Source organism: Hordeum vulgare, chromosome 6H (genome assembly GCF_904849725.1).
Source record: "Hordeum vulgare subsp. vulgare chromosome 6H, MorexV3_pseudomolecules_assembly, whole genome shotgun sequence".
Lineage (NCBI taxonomy): Eukaryota > Viridiplantae > Streptophyta > Magnoliopsida > Poales > Poaceae > Hordeum > Hordeum vulgare.
The window spans coordinates 374,378,202-374,399,477 of NC_058523.1; the positions used below are offsets into that span (position 1 = coordinate 374,378,202).

Below are 21,276 nucleotides of genomic sequence, written 5' to 3' on the forward strand. Positions count from 1 at the left end.
TCCTTGCTGAAAACCACTTGTCAGATCCTTCTGCTCCTCGTTGGGTTCGACACTCTTACTTATCGAAAGGACTAAGATAGATCCCCTATACTTGTGGGTCATCAAAGACCGCGAGTGATGAGGACGAACTCTGACGACAACGACGGCATGACTCATTGGCTTCTCGTGGTCCGGACTCTGGTGAAGACTCGAGCAGACCGAGGTGGTGATATGTAGAAGGTGAAGGAAAGGAAATACAAGGATTTTGGTTGGTCTATTTATAAGGGGGGAGTGAACCCGAAACGACATGACAAAAATAGTGGAGTTATAATGATTAACAACGGCTAGGTTGCCTCAATTTTTGTGCCTCACCAGATTTGGCGGTTGTTAAATTAAGATTCGCCATCATGACATGTCCACGTCAGCAGCCAGCATGATGATATCATGGAGAAGGAGGTAAAAAAGAAACTAAGTATTGAACAGAAGAAATAAGCCGACATATTATTGACCCGGACACATCATCAGCAAGGAGAAAAAATACCGTCTAAAGGGTAAAAGGATCAAAACTTAACTTCATTTGTGCCCGCTCTTTTTCTTTGTGAGGATGGAGTTTAACATGGATGAAACCAAATTAAACCGGGGGCTAATGTTGGGGATATACCCCATGACGTGACCCACCCAGGGGATGACCCGACCTTTCTAATTCAGCCCAAGAACAAGATTATTCATATGATACATGAGGCCTAGGGGGCGGCTCATCCTGAAGGTCGGGTTGAAGAAGATCACCTGGTGGGCCGGCTTATTACAGAAGACACAAGAAGCTTTCCCTACTTAGATGACAAGATGAGTAGGAATTAGACTAGGTCACAGGTTGCAGTACGACCCGGACTCTGTTGTAATCTCAGGGCCTCAACCTATGTATAAAAGGTGAGCCCGTGAGGTAGAGGGGACATGTTAGAAATTCTCGAGAGCTAGGTTAGCGATTCCACACCCCTGTAGTCGAGATCATCATCACTAACACCAAAAGCACGACGTAGGCTTTTACCTGTACCGGAGGGGCCGAACCTGGGTAAAGTCTCGTCTCTCATTCTCGATCAACCCCATCCAAGCAACCACCTAGTTCAGATGGCCCCTATACTTAGTCCTATCACGAGAACATCTGGCGTGACAAAACCACGACACCCCCGGCCTCTACATCTGGGCGATGCATGCATCCATTTTATTAATTATTCACAAAGACTACACAAAATAATACATCAGTAAGCCTGAAGTCACCATCTTGGCAACACGTGTCGCTACTCCTATCCCCTTGATAAAGGGGTGCCGAATGTCCGAGCCGAATACCAAACAAACATCGTACCAAAGCCTAACATCTAAATAGGGATGTCCCAACCAAGCTACAATGCCGTGACTGGGTCACACACCGGTCTGGTGCACTCTAATAGGCCGCCGCCACCATCCTCCACTGATCCATCTTGAGAGCACGTACTAACGCAACAACCTTTCCACGCGTGCCATCGACGCCACCACGACGTTAGACAACGCCCACCATCCTGCATGTATCCATGCACACATGTCCGTCGCCGAAACTCCGCAATGCCATGCTGTCGGGATCCACTGTCGGCCTTGCGGTAGATATAACACCGCTTCTCCCGTTGTCCCCTCCAGCCAGCACTTTCTCCACCAGGAGGAAGAGCGACATTGAGAGTGTCGTCATCGTTCGGTCCGGGAGGCCCAGATTTAGGGTTTCCCTCAGAGCATCCCGGGCATGATGACACAAACTGCAACGATGATGCCTCGACAAGGAAACGACATCGAAGATGCCGCCATCATCGACCATGACCTTAGTCGGCGCGATTTTCATCGACAATCGTGCCACCAGGCCGTGTGCCGCCAACGCCGCTGGTCCCTTCAACTGGAGCAAACTCCATAAATGGTGCCCTCAAAAGGGACTACGACGTACAAGCACCGCATCGCTCGATCTCAAGGAGATTTAGGGTTTCCCCCGAAGTTGTCCACTTTGTGAAGGACCACACAAGGGTTGAAGATCCACTGAGTTGTCGACATGCCACACCCGCCAAAGTGCCGTCTGCAACCCGGTGGCCATGAACGGAAGCCAGACACCGGACATCACACACACGTTCAGCCACAGGCCACGACCATATCTGGTGAGGCCAACGACCCCATCTTGGTCATGGCCGCAAGAGCGGGATCTCCCCGATGTGGCCAAAGAGCGCCGACACAAGACGATCCTTGACCTACACAGCCGACCACCGCTCGTTGAGTATTGCTGCCGTATGCCCAGATGCACATCTAACCGGGACGACGTCAACCGCCACCAGGTCCTGTCGCCCACAGAGCAAGGGAAGGCCGCGAGAGATGGGCCCCGTCGCCGCCATCAGCCACACGGGCTATGCCCGACGGCGTCCTCCGGCGATGGCAGGTGGGAAGAGAGGAGCCGCCCTCACATCATCCTAGGCATGAGCGACCGAGGGGTTCTAGCGTTCTGTACATTTATACATAAATATTAGGATTAAATTTTTAAGCGAACCAATATATGGTTGGATCGTTAAAAGGACAATATTATCTCTCGTCAGAGTTTAAGTCATAGACTTCATATTGCTGCTTGTATTTTTCTAGATTCATTCTAGACCTTTCAGTGATGTGCGTTAAGTGGGAAGATACGTTTCTGTCGACTACGAATGCGTTTGTGTCAACTTCGTCAATCTTAAAATGATGTGTCGACTTAGTGTTTCGAATGTAGTCATAAGGGTAAGGTGTGTGTGCGTTTTCAGGAATGAGTGTATATATGTATGTATGAGCGTAATTCATCAACTAAAATAAATGGAATTGAATTCTGGAAACTAGGTGCTAGAGAAATCAGGGTCGTTATTCTTCGGCTAATAATTACTCCATATAACAATCTAATCGTCCCTGCGTCGCCTTTCGGGCGGCTCGGGCGGAAAGCCACCATGCCGCTGCCACGCCCTTCTCGCCCCTTCCTCACCTCGCCATCGCTGGAGGAGGCCGTCGGGCTAAGCCTGCGTGGCGGACGACGACGGCGAGGCTTTCCTTTCCTCTCGCTCGGCGGGAGGCGCACGCGGTGGGGGAGGCTCGACCCCATCTGCTGCGTTGCTTGGGGCTGCAGCACCTTGGGCTGTTGGATGGGCTTCGGCCGACGGATCTTCGCCGGCGGCCTGGGGGTGTGGCAGCCTCCCTTGGCCTCCCCGCATCTGCATCGGGCGAAGGCGGTCTTCCCGCGGCTCCTTGGTGTGGCGTTTGGAGGATGCTTCGGCGGCGGTGCGGATTGTCTGATCCGGGACTCCCAGATCCGGCCCTCTCGCGACAGTCTGGGGCTCCGGTGGTGGATATGGCGATGCGGGGTGCGGTGGGCTGGATCCAGCTGGTTCGGGACGGGGTGGCAACCCTCCCTCCCGGCTCTGGTGGTGCTCGTTGGTTGCAGTGCGGTGGTGCAGTGGTGGTGGGCGTCAGATGATGGCCCGGCTTGGCGCACGGGAGGTGAGCGAGTCAGTGGATTGCTGCGTGTGAGGGTGATGTCCAAGATGTTCCGGGTGAAAGCCTGCACGGTTGTGTGCTCCGGCCGACGTGGTGCTGGTTGGAGCTGCTAGTCTCCCTGGTGCAGTGGCCTCTACGTGGTGTAGGTGGTCCTGCCGGTGGTATGTCTGGAGGCGCCACCCTTTCTCAGATCCGGTTCGTTGGTGGATGGTGGTGGTGGTCAGGTTGTGTTGTTCATCGACGGTTGCTCGTCTCCTTGGTGTTGTGTGGCTCGATCGATGATTCCTGGGTCCGACGTCTTTGATCTGCTTCTGCCGGAGGTCGCTCTCTGTTGGCAGTGGCCGAGCTCCTTCCCCGGTGCTTCTAATAGGTGGAGAGGCTTAGGGCTCTGGGCGAAAGCCTTGGTTCGATGGGGATCGAAGGATACCGATGGCATTGCTTCTTGAAGTTACCGTCGAAGAGTTCCTACTCTTCACTAGTCCGTGGTTTGTCGGTTCTAGGGCTGCCCTGTAGGCTGTTTCGTGTGGCTGAACTTTCCCGAGGTCCGGCGGAGTTGTTGTGGATGTCTCTGGGCGAAAGCCTTGGTTCGATGGGGGTCGAAGGATACCGGCGACGATGCTTCTTGAAAGCGTCGCCGAAGAGTCCTCACACCTCTTTAGGTTTGTGGGCGTGTTGGTGGTGGAGTTTGAGTTGTCGACGTCGGCAAGAGTTGGGTTGTTGTACGATTCTCGTGTGTTGTAAGTTTTTTTTGTCTAGTTTTCCTTATAAACAGGGCCACTTTGTTCTCTTTTTTCCTCTCTTAGAGCATGGTTAATAATATAGCCAACAATCGGTTATAAAAAGTTGCCATATCAGATAGAGCCAACCTAATAGCCGGCATATACAATACTCCCCGCATCATAGTCTATAAGGCATGTACATGTATCTAGGTCGTCAATTTAACTTATATAAAATATATTATTTAACATAAAAATTATATCATTAGAAAATAGAACATCTAAAGTTTCTAATGATTTTTTTTAATATATGTTTCCCATTAAATTGGTCAAATTGACGACCTATATACACGTGTCGGACTTATAAACTGAAACGGAGGGAGTAATAAGTTTTAGATGTGTAATACTTTAGTAGTAGTTGGCCCACCTTACAATCTCACAAAGTGTCTTGTGTCTCGTGTTGCAGCTGACTACTTATCAAGAGCCCGTTTCTCTTCTCCCTCCTTTTCTTCTCCAACTAAGTAAGAATATAATATTCTAATTCTTATAGCCTACTTATGTCACCTTATTGTACTTGCTAATAATGAAAATCAAGAATGCTCCTGCCTTGCACCGTTGCACGTCGAAACCAGGGCCGTTCAACCTTTCTGCAAAACGAACAAAACGCCTCAATATTTCGAAGATAACGAACGCATCTATCTGCCCGGATACGTGACTAATGGAGGCGTTGCGCGTATGGAGGGCTTCCTCCAATCTCCTCGGCTTCGCGGCCTCCCGCGCCGCCGCCGCCGCCGCCTCGGCCGGGAGGGCCCATCGTTTTCACATCCGCTGCTGCTCTCCGGCTGCTGCCGCCACCACGAAGCCGCCGCAGGACCGGCGCCGCCGCAGCGCCTCCTCATCCTCCACCTCCGACCGCGACTCTATCCGCGCCATTCGCCTAAAAAAGGTCAGCTCTTCGTCAGCCGCAACTTGCCAGTTGCCACGCCTCTACTTGAACGCTGTTAGGCAAACCATTCTACTCCCCACAATCTGTGGCCGATACAGCTGTGAATCTGCTTGAGATCAGCAGCTTATTTGGCTTGCTAGGTCGAGGAGCTAAGAGGGATGGGTTACGAGCCGTATGCGTACAAGTGGGACAGGACTCACACGACCAAGGAGCTTCAGGAGAGGTACACCCATCTCGAGGATGGTGAAGTCTGCACCGAGGCGGCGGTTTCCATTGCTGGTAGGATCGTTGCCCGAAGAGCATTTGGAAAACTTGTTTTCATGACCATAAGAGACGACTCCGGAACTATTCAGGTTCGATCTTCAAATGATTTGCCATCTATTGCCAGTCAAATTACCTGTGTGAATCAGACAAGGATTGTTGCTTTATAATTTTCCAATAGCAATATGTTTTCTGCCTGACCTTGTATTTGAAACTGGCTAAACATGTCATTGCAAATATTAAAATTGGTTGCCCTATGAGTTAGAAAAGTTTGGTCAGAACTCTGGAAATTCAGCTTCTTAGCCACTGGAAAGTGAGCCGTACGATAGTTTGGCAACAAACCAAGTGAAGGTCAAATACAATGATTTGTTTACTTTCAAATAGTAGTTGTCTCAAGAAGCCCTGAACTTAGTGTTACATACTACTCACTCTTCTTAATATATGTCAATGTTTTTGTGCTCCATTTTTGCATATTATCTACTCCCTCTGTACCTAAATAATTGTAGTTGGGGAGAACTAGTTTAGTTCTCCCCAACTACAATTTTTTAGGTACAGAGGGAGTAGATGTGTGAGGCATGTGAACGCCTGAATCCAAACTAAACGGACCAGTATTTGTCTATTTGATGCGAGATATTTAACTGATCGAACATCCGATTCTTATGAAAATCTGAGCACATTCTAAAGCAGCTTATGATGGACACAAAGTTGTTTCACTATCCAATTCAAATTCTGTTTGTATGACCTTAACTTGACAATTTTAGTTTGCCTGGTAGGTAAGCTTAAGACTGCACTAAACACTTTAATCATGTACTCTGTGGATTTGTTGAACATTAGTAAAAGGCCATCAGGTGACATTGTATGTTGTGACTATTGTTTCCATTGGAGTTTGGCTTCTTCCCGATGCAGATGAAGTCTACCAGATCATGTTCTGCAGTTTACAATTTGTATTTCTTGTGGCTAGTACCTACTAGAACTTGGTGGTTATTCATTTAATTGTTGAAGATATTTTGCGCGATATACATTATAAAACTTCCCTTTTGGCAATTGTTAGCTTTACTGTGAGAAAGAAAGCCTTACGGAGGAGCAGTTTGAGCAACTGAAGGCATTTATTGATGTTGGCGATATCTTAGGTGCAAGTGGGTCCATAAAGAAGACAGAAAAAGGTTTAGTATTAATAATCCTTATACTGATGTGTCAATACTGTCTATTATATTTGGGATTTTCTTTTTGTCAGTCGACTGAGAATGAGTTAAACCTCAGTCGACCGAGTTGCACATTACCAAGCCTAAACTTGCACAGAAAATTCACATCCAGGAATAGGCTCCATGCACTTTTCCAAACCTAAAATTGCATTCAACTGTTATTTGTATAGTTTTTTTCTTCTGTTCTCTGTAGGTGTAAAATCCCACAATTCCAATATATTAAGAGAAAATATGTGCAATAGTTAAAGGGTCAGAATATGCAAAGAAGCTAACCTAGGGTGGTAGGAAAGAGATCCAGCGTATCAACCTATCTCTATGCTTGATCTTAACCCTATGAGCTAGCAGAGAGATACCACGAACAAAGTTGCAGCGCCATGCTGTAAAAGAGGGCTTGCAGAAACAAAAACCTTGCCATTATGCTGAAGCCAAGTGTGCCAGCAAACTAGAAACACCACCTCAGAGAAGAAAGGCTCCCCAAATCCCTCCCTTGCCGCCCAAGCAATCTGGTGCATGTTGCCACCTCCAGATCAGTCAATTTGCAAATAATTCCACACACGGCAACTAAAATTGCTCAGTCACCTCGTCACATAGTTCTTAAATTTGGCCATCCGAAAAAAGTCGAAATATCAACTTAGCATGTTAGGCTGTTTCACGATCGAAGTGGTACTCCCTCCAATCCATATTACTTGTCGCAACTTTAGTACAACAAAAATGAGCTACATAGCAGAATGCTGCAAAGTTACCAAGGACATGTGTTAGTAGGTCTGGTTATAGCATTATAGCAGCATGAAATCTCTGTGAATGACTAAAGTTTATATATCATAAAAAAAACTCGGCTAACAGGCACCATCACCGTTGCATTTTTAACCAGAAGAAACTACCATGAGGTGGAGGCCAAGCTTCGAACCTGAGTGGACTGAGCACGCGCACTCATGCCTCTAGCCAACTGAAGGATGCACAGTTCTTAAAGTTTATATATTATGGCAGCTAAATACTATTACCTGGGGTAGATGAGTTCTGTTCATGCCACTTTATGTACACATTACAATGTCATATAGTTTGTTCAGGTGCTAGTAATCTAGCATGCATTTAGATAGCTCAATATTCACTATAGTTCTTCTATTAACCTGCACTTGTATTTGACATGATGGATTTCACTGCAGGGGAACTATCTGTTTACGTCAACTTTTTTGAAATCCTTACAAAATCCTTACTCCCGCTACCAGATAAGTATCATGGCTTGACAGATGTGGACAAGCGCTATCGCCAAAGGTTAGCTTTTGTTTTGGTTCATAGTATATCCTTTTGTTCCTGAATATACATTTGATACTGTGCTATGTGCCATCTTCATACAAACCATTTCGCAGCTATTAATTGGGTTGGGTCTTAATGTATTTTGTTTGGTTTGACTGATGTATTTCTAATTGGAGAATTCATGACATTAGCATTCATATGCCAGTTAGTACACTAGTATCCGGTGAAACATTAATGTGACAAATGTTCTCCAATGATATACATAAATTATATCAGTCATTTTTTGTATATTACTCCCTCTGTAGTACAAAACTGAGTCATTTTTGAGTCACTTATTTTGGGACGGGGGAAGTACAATTTACAGATGCTCACTGTCGATCTCATCCTATTTCAATGGCATAAATGGTTTAATGGTCCTTTTTGCTAATCTGTTACTTACATTTGTCTGCCCCCTGCTGCAGTAATGCTTGCTGTTTAAACTGAAAACGGGATCCTAACATTCTAGATTCATGTCATTTTTATTTGATTAAATATGTTTTACTTATCTTGTTATGTCTTTACAATTTTTGATTTAGTATCTATGGGCTATGGCAACTATTATTCATATGTTCCAAAATTCAACTCATCTTGTGTGTTATTTGTACCTTATGTTAGGTACATTGACATGATTGCAAATCCTGAGGTTGCTGATGTGTTTCGAACAAGATCAAAGGTACTGAATACTGTTGTATATAGAAACATATTTTCCTTAGGGAAACGGAGGTAGATTGTGGAACACTGAACAGAGAGTCCTGTCATTTGTACTATGTTGGATAGTAAGATACATCCTTAGTTCATCGAAAAGTACCCAGTTTGATGAAATATGATGGACTGGCAGTGGTATGCATCATTTGTTGAAGTTACCTTCTATTGTTGTCTTAGCTATTTTCATTTCTCATAGGTCGTTTCTGAAATCCGCAAGACAATGGAATCATTTGGGTTCATTGAAGTTGAAACGCCAGTTCTACAGGTTTGGTTTCTGTATATTCTTTAAATTATCACTCTGCAGGATTAATCACTGATGTAATTTCCGGTTTCTAGCTTGATAATAGGGCATTGATGAGGTCATATATGTTAAATTTTAGTTGCTGCTTATTCTTATATAGAAAATAGGTGGTCTGTAACCAACTAGCCAAGTATTCATTCTCGGTTTAAACAGAGCGGAGGAGAATCTAGATGTTGAATCTTTCATCTAGTTAACCTTGTATCTGGGATTACCATATGTATAACTCATAGTTATGATCTTAAATATAGTTTACTTGGTGGTTGTCATGCTGTTGCACAAAACTACTCCCTCCGTCCCAAAATAAGTGTCTTAACTTTAGTACAATTTTGTACTAGAGTTAGTACAAAGTTAAGACAGTTATTTTGGGATGGAGGGAGTATTTTGCCAACCTTACATGTTAATATGTTATGCTTCTAATAATTCCATTTTAAACAAATTCCTGTCTAAAAGGGCTAATTTAGTTTTATATCTATTTTACAGTACATACAAATAAGACAAAACTTGTCCGTGCCCAACACTTTTATTTGTTCTACTCAACATATTTTTTCTCGAACAGGCATGTTAGTGTTTGTCATTTTATTAGAAGAAAACACTAAATATGGTGGTATTCTTACAAAGCCAGCAAGCAAAAAAGCAAAAGAAAAGAAATAAAAATTACTGTACAGATGCTAGAGCTACAAGCTTTGTGATAATACTCTGGGTCCGGCCAGGCTTTGCTCCAAACTCAAAACGATAAGCCTGAGCCTATCATGTAACATGTAAACAGTAGCATTTTAATCATTTTTTAGAAGCATTGATTTAATCATTTTTTGCCTTTTTGGATAAACAATATCGTCAGTGTGTTTTAATAAAAGACTACATTTTAAGTATTTTGGGCTTAAGAGCCCCGCTTCGGGGAAAAAGTTGATCCAGGCCATGCGGCGGGCTTTTTGGCCGGGCCCGTTGGGCTGCACTGCCCATGCTCAGGCCGACACTTGAGCAAGAAGACGCATAACGCCCCTCTAACTTCATCTCAGACATGCATACTTACAACTTACTGTCTTTTACATGACAAAAACATGTCTACCTTAACACGGATTGGGAATGAGATAATTCTTCTGACACCTTTTTGGTATTAGACACTAATAGCAGTATGACACATGATAAGAGGGCCATCCCACTTTTGAGAGAGTGCAGCTGGCAGCCGGCAAGGTATTACTGGTCGTGTTGGGCTAAGACACCGAAGCAATAAGCTTACCTAACAAGGCTACCATAGATTCATTCTCTTGGTTTGTTGGACTGGAAGTGCATATACACTTGTCTATATGGTGAGAACTAGCTTCAAGCATCTGGATATTGGATCCCGATCAGCTTGTCAGGATAATCTCTGCTTGATCCTATCTAATTTTTTTTTTTGAGAAAATGCAAAAGACCTATGCGTCTCGTCTCATTTCATTGAAAATGAAGGAGTTTGAGTTATGATCCTCCTAGTAGGCAAGCATACAATGTAAAAACGCGAAATTAGTGTACATCCCAAGTCGGGGTGGGGGGGGGGGGGGGGGTGAGGGCTCTAAGCCCCAGCGCACCAGCTCTAGCCCAGAGGGCTGCCTCGTCCTTGATCCTAGTCATAAGTGCAGTAATCGAGGGGTTGGCCTTGTCGAAGACCTAGTCATTCCGGTGTTTGCAGAGCATCCAGGATATGAGCAGGGTCGTGGAGGCGAGGCCCTTGCGCATGGGCTTGGGCGTGAGCTGCCTCGCGGAGAGCCACTAGTGGTTGATCAATGGCTTGCTGTTGGGTGGGTTGCAGGGTACCCTCAGTTAGCTAAGTGCCTCGTACCATACCTGCCTAGAGAATGGGCAGGTGAGGTGGAGATGCTTGATGGTCTCCGGCGCCTGGTTGCAAAGGGGGCAGCGCACGGGGTGTTGCAGGCCGCGGCGGGCGGGGCGTTCAGCGGTCCAACACCTGTCAAGATGGGCAAGCCAATGGAAGAACCGGACGCGAGGCGGTGACCAGCACTTCCAGTTGAGCTTCCAAGCGTCGCAGGTAGTGGAGCCGTGGAATGTGGTGAGGTAGGCAGACTGTGCGGTGTAGGCGCCCTTCGAGCTCCACTTCCAGATTAGGCGATCCGGCTCAGCAAAGAGCGTTGTGTGCTCGATCATGTGTCAAAGCTGTAGGTATTCGCCGATTTCATGGATGCCAATGGTGCCCTGGATGTCCCGCGCCCAACGGTTAGCCTGAAGGCCGTCCGCCACCGTTCGCAGTTTGCGGCTACGTTTGGGGATGCATGAGAATAGATGCGGCGCGATCTCATGGACTAAGCGTCCTGTGATCTAGCGGTCCTCCCAGAACATGGCCTGTTTGCCGTTGCCGATTTGCATGGTGGTCGAGGCGAATAAGAAGGCTCGCTCATCAGCGGAGAACTGTAGATCAAGACCGCTCCAAGCTCTAGTGCTGTCGGTGCGGCTGAGCCACAGCCAACGTGTGCGGGGCGCGAGGCCGGTGCGCTCGAGGTCAAGGACGCCGAGTCCACCATGCGAGATTGGTCATGCAACACGCCGCCAATTAACGTAGCAGTTGCCCCCATTGGCTTCTGCGCGTCCACCCCAGAGGAATCCTCTCTGGATTTTCTCAAGCGGCTTTAGGATCTTTGGGGGTGCCAGTACCAGCAACTGGTGGATGGGGATTGAGCTGAGCACGGCCTTGACGAACGCGAGGCGGCCGGCTTTGTTAATGAGCTGTGCCTTCCTCGTAGGGAGCATGCCAACGGTTCTGTCAACCACGGGCTGAAGCTGAGCTGCGGAGGGATGCCTGATCGTCAAAGGAATGCCAAGGTAGGTGATAGGCAGGTCTACAATGGGGCAGCAAAGCAAGTCGATGACGGGCGCCACATCGTCGGCATCGCAACGAATAAAGGTGGCCGAGCTCTTGAGGAAGTTCATCTGGAGGCCCGAGGCACGTCCAAAGAGCTGAAGAATTCCTTTCACTGCCTGGATGCGGCTCTGCGAGGGGTGGCAGAATAGGATCACATCGTCCGCATATAGCGAGACGGCGGGGATCAATCGCCAGGGGTGAAGCTGCTCCAGGATGCCCATCTCGGTGGCGCAGCGTAGAAGGCGGCCGAGCGTGTTTACCGCGAGGACGAAGAGCTGGGCGAGAGGGGATCGCCCTGTCGAAATCCACATCGGTGCCAAATGGCCGGGCCGGGCTTGCCGTTCAGCAGCGAGAGGGGATCACCCTATCTAGATTATTTGGCTTTCCAGTAGTTGGTATCAGAAATATAATTTCATAATGTGTACTTAGTTTATTCGAAGCAACATATTTATGATGATGGTCGAAGTGTCACCTTGGAGACTGATAAAGAACGACCTACATTTTGACCCTAGAGGTAGTAGAAACATATAGTTTATGTAATGTCCAATATGTTGTTTTAATAACACATTAATGATATCAGCATAGCTAAGCCAATGGGGGGCACAATCTAGTGTAATAGCACTAATAAACGATCTTGTTCTTTTGTACCTTTTGCGTGTGCCTATGATCACTTTTGGGGTCTTCTCTGACCTTTTTTCTTTCTTTCTCGAAACGGGAAAATATAGGGAGCAGCAGGTGGTGCTGAAGCAAGACCTTTTATAACTCACCATAACTCCCTCCAAAGGGATCTTTACTTGAGGATTGCAACGGAACTGCATTTGAAAAGAATGCTGGTGAGGTCACAATGCCGTTTTTTCCCTCTTACCTTTTGGAAGTTTGGCTTTTCCTTAAACTAGTCTATAGTAGTGTCCTTTCCTGCGGTACAATTGCTTCCATTTTAATTAGTAAATTTACTACTGGCAAGCAGCCTCTAGGTAAATTTCACGTGTATGAGAAAAAAATCTTACATGTGCCACTATATGCTTGTTAGACCAACCTTATCTTAGTTTAACGTGTTGAATTAGTAATATAATTGTTTACCAAGAAGCTTGTAAGTAGTTTGTCCAGATTGTTTTTGCGCATATTTCTCGACTTGGTTAAATCAAATTTGTCTCAATATGTTCGTGGAATAGTCACGAGATGTAAGTTAAGAAAAATTATATGTTGTAAGCTACAATTGTCTTGGAGCGTTACTTTTGGAGTAAATTTCTAGTTTGGCACTTTGCACGTTCATTCATCTGTTTCTAAGCATTTGAAGGGGTTAAAAAAATGTATGCACTGTACTAACCATAATGGATTTGATAAATTTGGGTTGAGGCATATCTGTTGGAATATTCCCTACGGGGGAAATTAACACGTGTTCTTACAATTTCAAAAGGCCATGCTCCGGCGCCAAACTTCTATTTACTTACCAGTTTATGAGTACTGTTGGCAAAATGCAGGTTGGAGGGCTTGAGAAAGTTTATGAGATTGGGAGAATATTCCGGAATGAAGGCATCTCTACTCGTCACAATCCTGAATTTACCACCATTGAAGTAAATGATCCTTTTCTCTCATATGTTTTTTTAGTTCTGTCGTTTAGCTCTCCTTTTTTTAGGGATCTATCTTGTAGCTTAATTGCTCTATCTCTACCTTTCCATTTCCACGCCCCCTTTTTGCTTCCAGAATGTGCTACTTTAAATAAGGTCTCACTTGCTCCTTTATATTTGGAAGCTAGATGTATGAAGCATATTCAGACTATGAAAGCATGATGAATTTGGCCGAAGAAATCGTAATTCGATGTGCTATGGCTACGACTGGAAAGCTTAAGATTGATTACCAGGTAACGCGTTTCAAGTCTACCTATAGTATAAGAATATATTGTGTTGCGTTATGTGAGTGAATTTGGTTTGTCACGACAAGCATCACACTAACATCATGTCATCATTTGTTGCTCATATCACTGCTTTACTACACCTCGTTTTTTGTTGTCGTTTTTATCCGAGTGGAACTCATTGGCAGTTACTCTTGCCATCAATGATGCTCAACTAGTAGTCTGGTTTCGGGTCTTATTGCCTGACCTGGATTACCCTATGTAGATTGGCACTGGACACATGCACACTCAGCGCATAATACTTAAAGTACATGTATATACTTGTATCTGTATTCCTTTCACTCCATGAACTGGCGTATTTACTATCAATCAGGGAACTGAAATCTCTCTGGAAAGACCATGGAGAAGGGAAACCATGCATCGTCTTGTTGAAGAAGCAACAGGAGTAGACTTCAATAGCTTTGGAGATGTTGAATCTGCTAAAAATGCTGCAAAAGGGCTGCTGGGGTTCAAAACAGAGAGCAGTGAGAATACTTCATTGCAAGCTTGTTCATCTGTTGGACATGTTCTCAACGAGGTATTTCTCAAATTCTGTTTCCTACAACTGTTTCAAAATTTACTATGGTGATGCATTAGAACTCTCTAAAGAATTTCTATTTTGGCTTCTTAATTTGGGTTCAAGTTCATTTTAGACAGCATTTTGAGAACCCTTTTAGTCAAACCTCAACTCCAGGGTTTGGTCCAGAACAAACATTCAGAGCCGGATCAGATTGTAAGCCTACAAAAAGAAAGTTGGATATTAGTTTAAGAGTGCAGAGTTTGCAGGAATGGACTATCATTCTGTCATTGACTATTGCCTTGTTCACCGGTGTGAGGCTCTGGCCCAGCTGCTTTACACTGGTTGGAACCGAACAAAGCTGTATGCTACATATTGCAACAAGCAAGATGCTTGTAGATTCGATTTTCATTGGTGTATATTCCTTGCTGCAAGCCAGCAGCATGCCAATACAATCACCATTTTTGAAATCTGCTATAATTGTGCAAACCAAACTACTCTCAAGTGAAGCGAACTACTGAACTTCCTGTTAGCTGTATGTCTTTGTTTCCTATATTCTTGGACCAATCTTTCTCTTAAGGATCTACTTTCTACAGATAATTGAATAAAAATGACATCCTAAGAAGTTTAACTAATAAAATATACTTCTGTTAGTTTATGTATAAGAACTTAACTGATACAGGTCAATGGATTTGAAAATCCACATATACTTCAAAAAGAACATGCAGTAACTATAAGTGCATGTTCAGTTGCAATTTGAGTAGAACACATATCCCTTTGAAACTGCAGAATGTTCAATGCATGGTATATGATGTGGTAATTTCATTAGTGTTTAAACTTTAAAGTTGCTTGATTGAGCTATTGGAGAGTTGATTATCCAATTCTATGTTCATATGCCAGGTCTTTGAGACTGTTGTTGAATCAACTCTTGTTCAACCGACATTTGTTCTTGACTACCCAGTTGAGATATCACCATTAGCGAAACCACATCGGAGGTAATTCTGTTCATTTGGAAAAGCTATTTGTTTCAGAATTATTGCTATAAGGAAGTACTCATTTGCTTTGTTAGTGTAATATATCTTCCTGTTTTATTATCGACTTAATATTATCCATTGAAAGTTCTCCTTTTGTAATGCAAATGACTGACAGGACAAATATTGGTAGTTTACATGCTACCATGCAGATAATATTAATAAGGTTACATGGTACCATGCAGAATCAAGTATAGTCGAAGTACAACTTTGTTGATTACGAATCAAGTATAGTCGAAGTACAACTGTTATGACCGGTTTACATTATAACCGGAGGAGGCCCAGTTAGCCAACATGGCCCAGTTATCTTATAATGTTAGGGGCTTAGCCCAGTTTATTATAGTTGATAGTCTAGAGGAGTTATATGTACTCATGTAATGAACACCTTTGAGATTAAGCAAGATCAATCTATTTTGATTGGCTCCTAGAAGGAGCCGGTGCCCTAACCCTAGCCGAGCCTAACTCTCTCTCTCGCTCGCGACCACGGCGCCCCAGCGCTGTTGGCTGCACCAGCCGCCTCGCCATCCACCGAGCACCCCTACAACCTGCGATCACGCCCTGGTAGGGAAGCTGTTCCTACCAATTTGGTATCAGCTTGCACAGGTTCGGCCATGTCTGCCCCGCCGCCCGCTTCCAGCCTTCCGCCGGCGTTCGCCCCACCGCTACTAGCCACCACGCCGTTGGCCACTTCGGCCGCCGCCGCTGCCGTCACCGGCCCGCCTGCCCTTCGCCGTTCTCAGCCGGCCTGGTTCTCTCCCCCCGCGGCGACGACCGCCGCGTTGCTGGAGCTCGGCCACGCCGTGGCGGGCATCCGCACGCTCCTTGTGGGGAGCCCCGCGCTGCACCAGCTGGTTGTGGCCTTCTTCCCCGCCGTGGCGCCTTCACCAAACCTCGCGCCGACGCAACACCTGGGGTCCACCTCCACGCAGAGTGGGCCACCTCCGACCCCGGGCGCACCCATCCAGGAGGTGCAGTTCCCTCCGTCGCCGTCCCCGCTCCCGGCCTGGCTCACCGAGCCCGTCTACACGCCGGCCACGATGCAGCCGACCCTACCGGGCCCAGCCGCGGTGCACCCGGCCGGGCCAATCGCCGGCTCTGTCGGACCGGTGGGACTCTACGCTGGCGTTGATGCCCCCCTGTTCCACGGCGGCCACTGCAGCCCGTCTTTCCGGGTCAGTCGGCGCCACTACCCCGCGCGGCCGAGCCACCAATGGCCGCCTGCTACGGCCAACACCCGCCGCATTTCTCCAAGATGGAGTTCACCACCTACGACGGCACCGGCGAGCCCCTGAACTGGCTCAACCAGTGCGACCAGTTCTTCCGGGGGCAACGGACGCTCGCGTCCGACCGCACCTGGATTGCCTCGTACCACCTCCGGGGCGCGGCACAGACGTGGTACTACGCCCTCGAGTAGGACGAGGGCGGGATGCCGCCATGGGAGCGCTTCCGTGACTTGTGCCTTCTACGGTTTGGGCCACCCGTCCGCGGCAGCAAGCTGGCGGAACTCGGACGCCTCCCGTTTCGCTCCTCGATGCAGGATTTTGCCGAGCGCTTCCAGGCGTTGGCCTGCCACGCCCCGGGCGTCTCGGCCGTTCAACGGGCCGAACTCTTTGTCGGCGGCCTACCCGACCACATCCGCGTGGACGTCGAGATGCGCGGACCGCAAGACCTCCAGACGGCTATGTACTACACCTGTGCGTTCGAGCAGCGCGCCGTCACCATGCAGCAGGCGTTTCCGGCTCGGGCTCCTTGCCTACCCCCTCGGGCAGTCACGCCCGCGCCCAGCCGCCCGGCCCAGGCGGCGACAGGATCCCCCACCACGGCTACGACATGCCTGTTCCGCCGGCTCACACCAGCCAAGCAGCTCGAGCGTCGCCGCTAGAGGCTATGCTTTAATTGCGACGAACCCTATGTGTCGGGCCACGTTTGCCCACGCCTTTTCTACCTGGAGGCAGCGCGTCGAGGAGGATACAACCTCTCCAGAGCTGGCGGAAGAGATGGAACGGGCTGCTGCAACCGCCCTCGTGGTCTCCCTCCATGCCCTCGCAGGCATCCGCGCGGAAAAGACTGATGTTGTCAGTGACGGTTAATGGGGAGCGTCTCCTAGCTCTCATAGACACGGGCTCTACACACAACTTCCTGCCTGAGTCTACTATGCGTCGACTGTCCCTTCAACCAACCGACGGAGAGCAATTCTCGGTAACCGTGGCTAACGGTGACAGCCTTCGCTGCCACGGGATTGCACGGCAGGTTCCCATCATCATCGGCGACGAGCACTTCGCCATTACTTGCGTGGGCATTGACTTGGGCTGCTTCGACTTCATTCTCGGCGTGGATTTCTTGCGGACCCTCGGTTCCATCCTTTGGGACTTCGACACCCTGACCATGACATGCTGGCATCAAGGCCGCAAGGTACAGTGGAAGGGTGAGGGTGGCATGTCGTCGGCAGTTGCCCCACCACAGTTGTCGGCGGCAACCATCGATTCAGAACTGCCCCTATTGGCCCATCTCCTGCAGCAGCACAACGATCTCTTCGACGAGCCCCAGGGCCTCCCGCCCGCCCGAGTCTGCGACCATCGCATTCACCTTCTTTCGGGTACAGCGCCTGTCGCCGTCCGGCCATATCACTACCCACAGCTGCAGAAGGACGAGCTGGAACGACAGTGCGCCCTCATGCTCGCCTTGGGCACCATCCTGATCTCTACTTCGCTGTTCTCGGCCTGGATGCTCCTCATTCGCAAGCCCGACGGCTCATGGCGCTTCTGCATCGACTATCGTGCTCTCAATGCCGTGACGTCAAAAGACAAATTTCCCATACCGGTCGTGGAGGAGCTCCTGGACGAGCTTCACGGGGCCCGCTTCTTCACTAAGCTCGACTTGCGTTCGGGTTATCATCAGGTTTGGATGCACCCGGACCACGTCGTGAAGACGGAGTTTCGCACGCATCATGGCAACTTCGAGTTTTTGGTGATGCCTTTCGGCTTCTCTAATGCACCGGCAACATTCCAGGCCTTGATGAACGACGTACTCCGGCCCTACATACGACAGTTTGTGCTCGTTTTCTTTGATGATATTCTCATCAGTAGCTCCTCTTGGGCAGAGCACTTGCAGCACGTCGCCATCATCTTCAATGAGCTTCGGGCGCACCAACTCCACCTTAAGTGCCCGAAGTGCTCGTTTGACACGACATCCGTTGCATATCTCGACCACGTCATTTCAGCGGAGGGAGTCGCCATGGATGCTGACAAGATCGCTGCGGTCTCCTCTTGGCCAACACTGCACTCACCGCGGGCCCTCCGCGGCTTCTTGGGACTGGCCGGCTACTACCGGGAATTTATCCGGGAATTTGGCCATCTCGCCGCGCCGCTCACACGGTTACTCTGCCGCGACGCCTTCTCATGGGACGAGGAGGCAGCTACCGCCTTCCAGTCACTAAAGAAGGCTCTTACTACCGGTCCGGTCCTCCAGATGCCAGATTTTGAGCAGCAGTTCTTGGTTGACCGTGATGCGTCGGGAGTGGGTTTCGGCGCTGTTCTTCACCAGGGCGCATGTAATGAGCACCTTTGAGATTAAGCAAGATCAATCTATTTTGATCGGCTCCTAGCAGGAGCCGGTGCCCTAACTCTAGCCGAGCTCAACTCTCTCTCTCTCGCGCGACCACGGCGCCCCAGCGCCGTCGACCGCGCCAGCCGCCTTGCCATCCACCACAGCACCCCTACAACCTGCGATCATGCCCTGGTAGGGAAGCTGTTCCTACCAACAGCTTTCTCCAAAATCATTGCCACAATGTTACAGATCAACTGAGTTTCCAAAAGGATCATAACTTAATTTCTAAGTAACAATAATATTTGGAAAATACCAGAGGCGACAGAGAACAATTTAATAGGATAGTGGCAAACAAGGCCTGTTTCCTTTAGATATCACCACATACCATTCACTGATTCAGCCAGTTAGGAATACTCTGATTCAGCCGGTTAGGAATGCTTTGGTTTGTGCCAGTCAGGAAGTGAGAGTGTCAGTAGTCTCTGCATAAATATCAATCAAACTGGAGATCAATGCTGTGACACAGGGGGCCTGCATACAGTTTTGTTCAAGCATACCTCTTCAAGTTACAACTGCAATACACTATGCTGGACACAAATGACCTTTTGATATGAACTGTTCATATTGTGTAATTTGATGATCTGGACAGGATTCAGGTTTTGGTTGCTAGCAACTGAAATGACCATAACAGCTCTTCTCTCTTATCATAGGTATGCTGGTCTTACTGAACGATTTGAACTCTTTGTATGTGGCCGTGAAATTGGAAATGCATTTTCTGAGCTCACAGACCCAATTGATCAGGTGCGAATTTGCTTGCTTTCTTAATGCATGTCAGAGTGCCATTATCGCATTTTCCATGTAAAGTCGCACTTCGCATTAGCATAAACAACACTTGACAAATTATGCTAGAAATATGTCTAGTTTTGGTCTGTGGTGATTAACTGATTATATGTGTAAACACAGTAATTTATTTGCACCATTTTCACTAGACAGGTTTCAGAAATATTCACTGTGCTACGGGAAGTACGAGTAATAATGTAAAAGGCACATCAGTATTAGAAAATTTCAGTTCTAATGACCTTGACTGAAAATAAAGAGCTGTCCTTCTGGAAATACTTGATTTGCAGTGAGAAATTAATGTGTTGGCATGTAAAGGCGTGTTCGGAGTCCCTCCACTCCACCACTCCGCTCCAGGAGCGGGTGGAGCTGCAGTTCAAAACTGTGGAGCGGGTCAATAGACACTCCGCAGATCCTTGAATTCCAGGGAGCCGGTTGATTGCCGAACAGCCCCTAAGTATGATGCTATTATGATTATTATTTTTGGCCTTACTAGGAAGGTTTATCAAATTTGATGGCATAGGCCAAATCAAGTTTGCTAATTAACTTGCGAAAGGCACCATCATGTACCCAAACAAGGCTCTAAGCCATACTCCCAAAGCTCCCACCTTACCTGAAAATGTGAAGGGTGGAGACATGTTTGATTTACCTAAATCTTACTGCACATTGGCTTGATGAAAAATCCTTTGGCAAAGTATGCTAGACTGCAACGATCACTTTATTTTCTGCCGCAGAGGAATCGTTTCGAAAATCAAATAAAACAGCACAATGCTAAACGTGCTGCGATGGATAAGAAGGTAAAATCGGACGAGAGTAAGGGGGATGATGAGTATTCCTATGAAGTTTCCTTGGATGAAGACTTCCTGACTTCTCTGGAATACGGAATGCCACCTGCTTCTGGAATGGTATAATTCTTAAATCGCTCGAAAGCACAGATTATTCATGTTTACCTTCGATAGACTCTTGCAAGTTTTTACTGAGCCATTTATTCATCATAATTTTGATATGCATGTGGAGTACGTACTAATTTATGTGGAATCTTTCAACTTGTAGGGCCTTGGTATCGACCGGTTAGTAATGCTTTTGACAAACTCTGCCAGCATAAGGGATGTTATTGCCTTTCCAGTCCTGAAGCTTCAGCAATAGGACCTTTGTTCAACGCAAGGAGAGATGCAATTTTGACAATGCCGAGCCGAGAAGAAGTTCAGCGCATCCCGTATCTTATGTTGAAGCAGTTTTGTTGTGTCTGATCAATATTTCAACTGGTAGATCTTGTGTACAATTATATAGTACCGCGCATTACTCCATTGAGGGTCGAGATTCTTACACAAAATAGTCGCTAGGTGCCGACGCAGGAATAAGAAATCAGTTCACATTTCATATTTATATATGGTTTCCTACAACTACTTTTTAGTCAGGAGTGCTGCGTATGTAAATGAAGAATGCTTGGGTGCGCACCCTCCCTTCAATTGTAACGGCAATTTTGTCCATTTCTCTTAAAACCCTACTGAATTGATCAACTTTGTAGACCTAATCAATCAATCATCTTCTAGAACTGATCAGTTAAATTTGCTCCGTGTGCATCCAGATATTTTAAATCGTTGGCTAATTTGCTCCTTCGCTGCAACGTCTTTGGATGGGTGGCACGGCATCCTGCCTCCGAATTTTCCCAGTGGCAGTCTCCGAA

At 47.2% G+C, this 21,276-nt stretch overlaps 1 protein-coding gene across 1 annotated transcript; it reads left to right on the forward strand.

Moving 5' to 3' along the window:
• The first annotated feature begins 4,901 nt into the window (after window positions 1–4,901).
• On the forward strand, window positions 4,902–21,157 carry LOC123401556 (lysine--tRNA ligase, chloroplastic/mitochondrial). The gene is made up of 14 exons (XM_045095381.1): window positions 4,902–5,157; window positions 5,298–5,510; window positions 6,470–6,581; window positions 7,784–7,892; window positions 8,529–8,586; window positions 8,815–8,883; window positions 12,496–12,603; window positions 13,252–13,344; window positions 13,527–13,631; window positions 13,996–14,199; window positions 15,079–15,173; window positions 19,463–19,553; window positions 20,324–20,494; window positions 20,643–21,157. Exons 1-14 carry the CDS (start codon window positions 4,930–4,932, stop codon window positions 20,733–20,735), a joined length of 1,749 nt encoding a protein of 582 aa, XP_044951316.1. The 5' UTR covers window positions 4,902–4,929; the 3' UTR covers window positions 20,736–21,157.
• The last annotated feature ends 119 nt before the right edge of the window (window positions 21,158–21,276 follow it).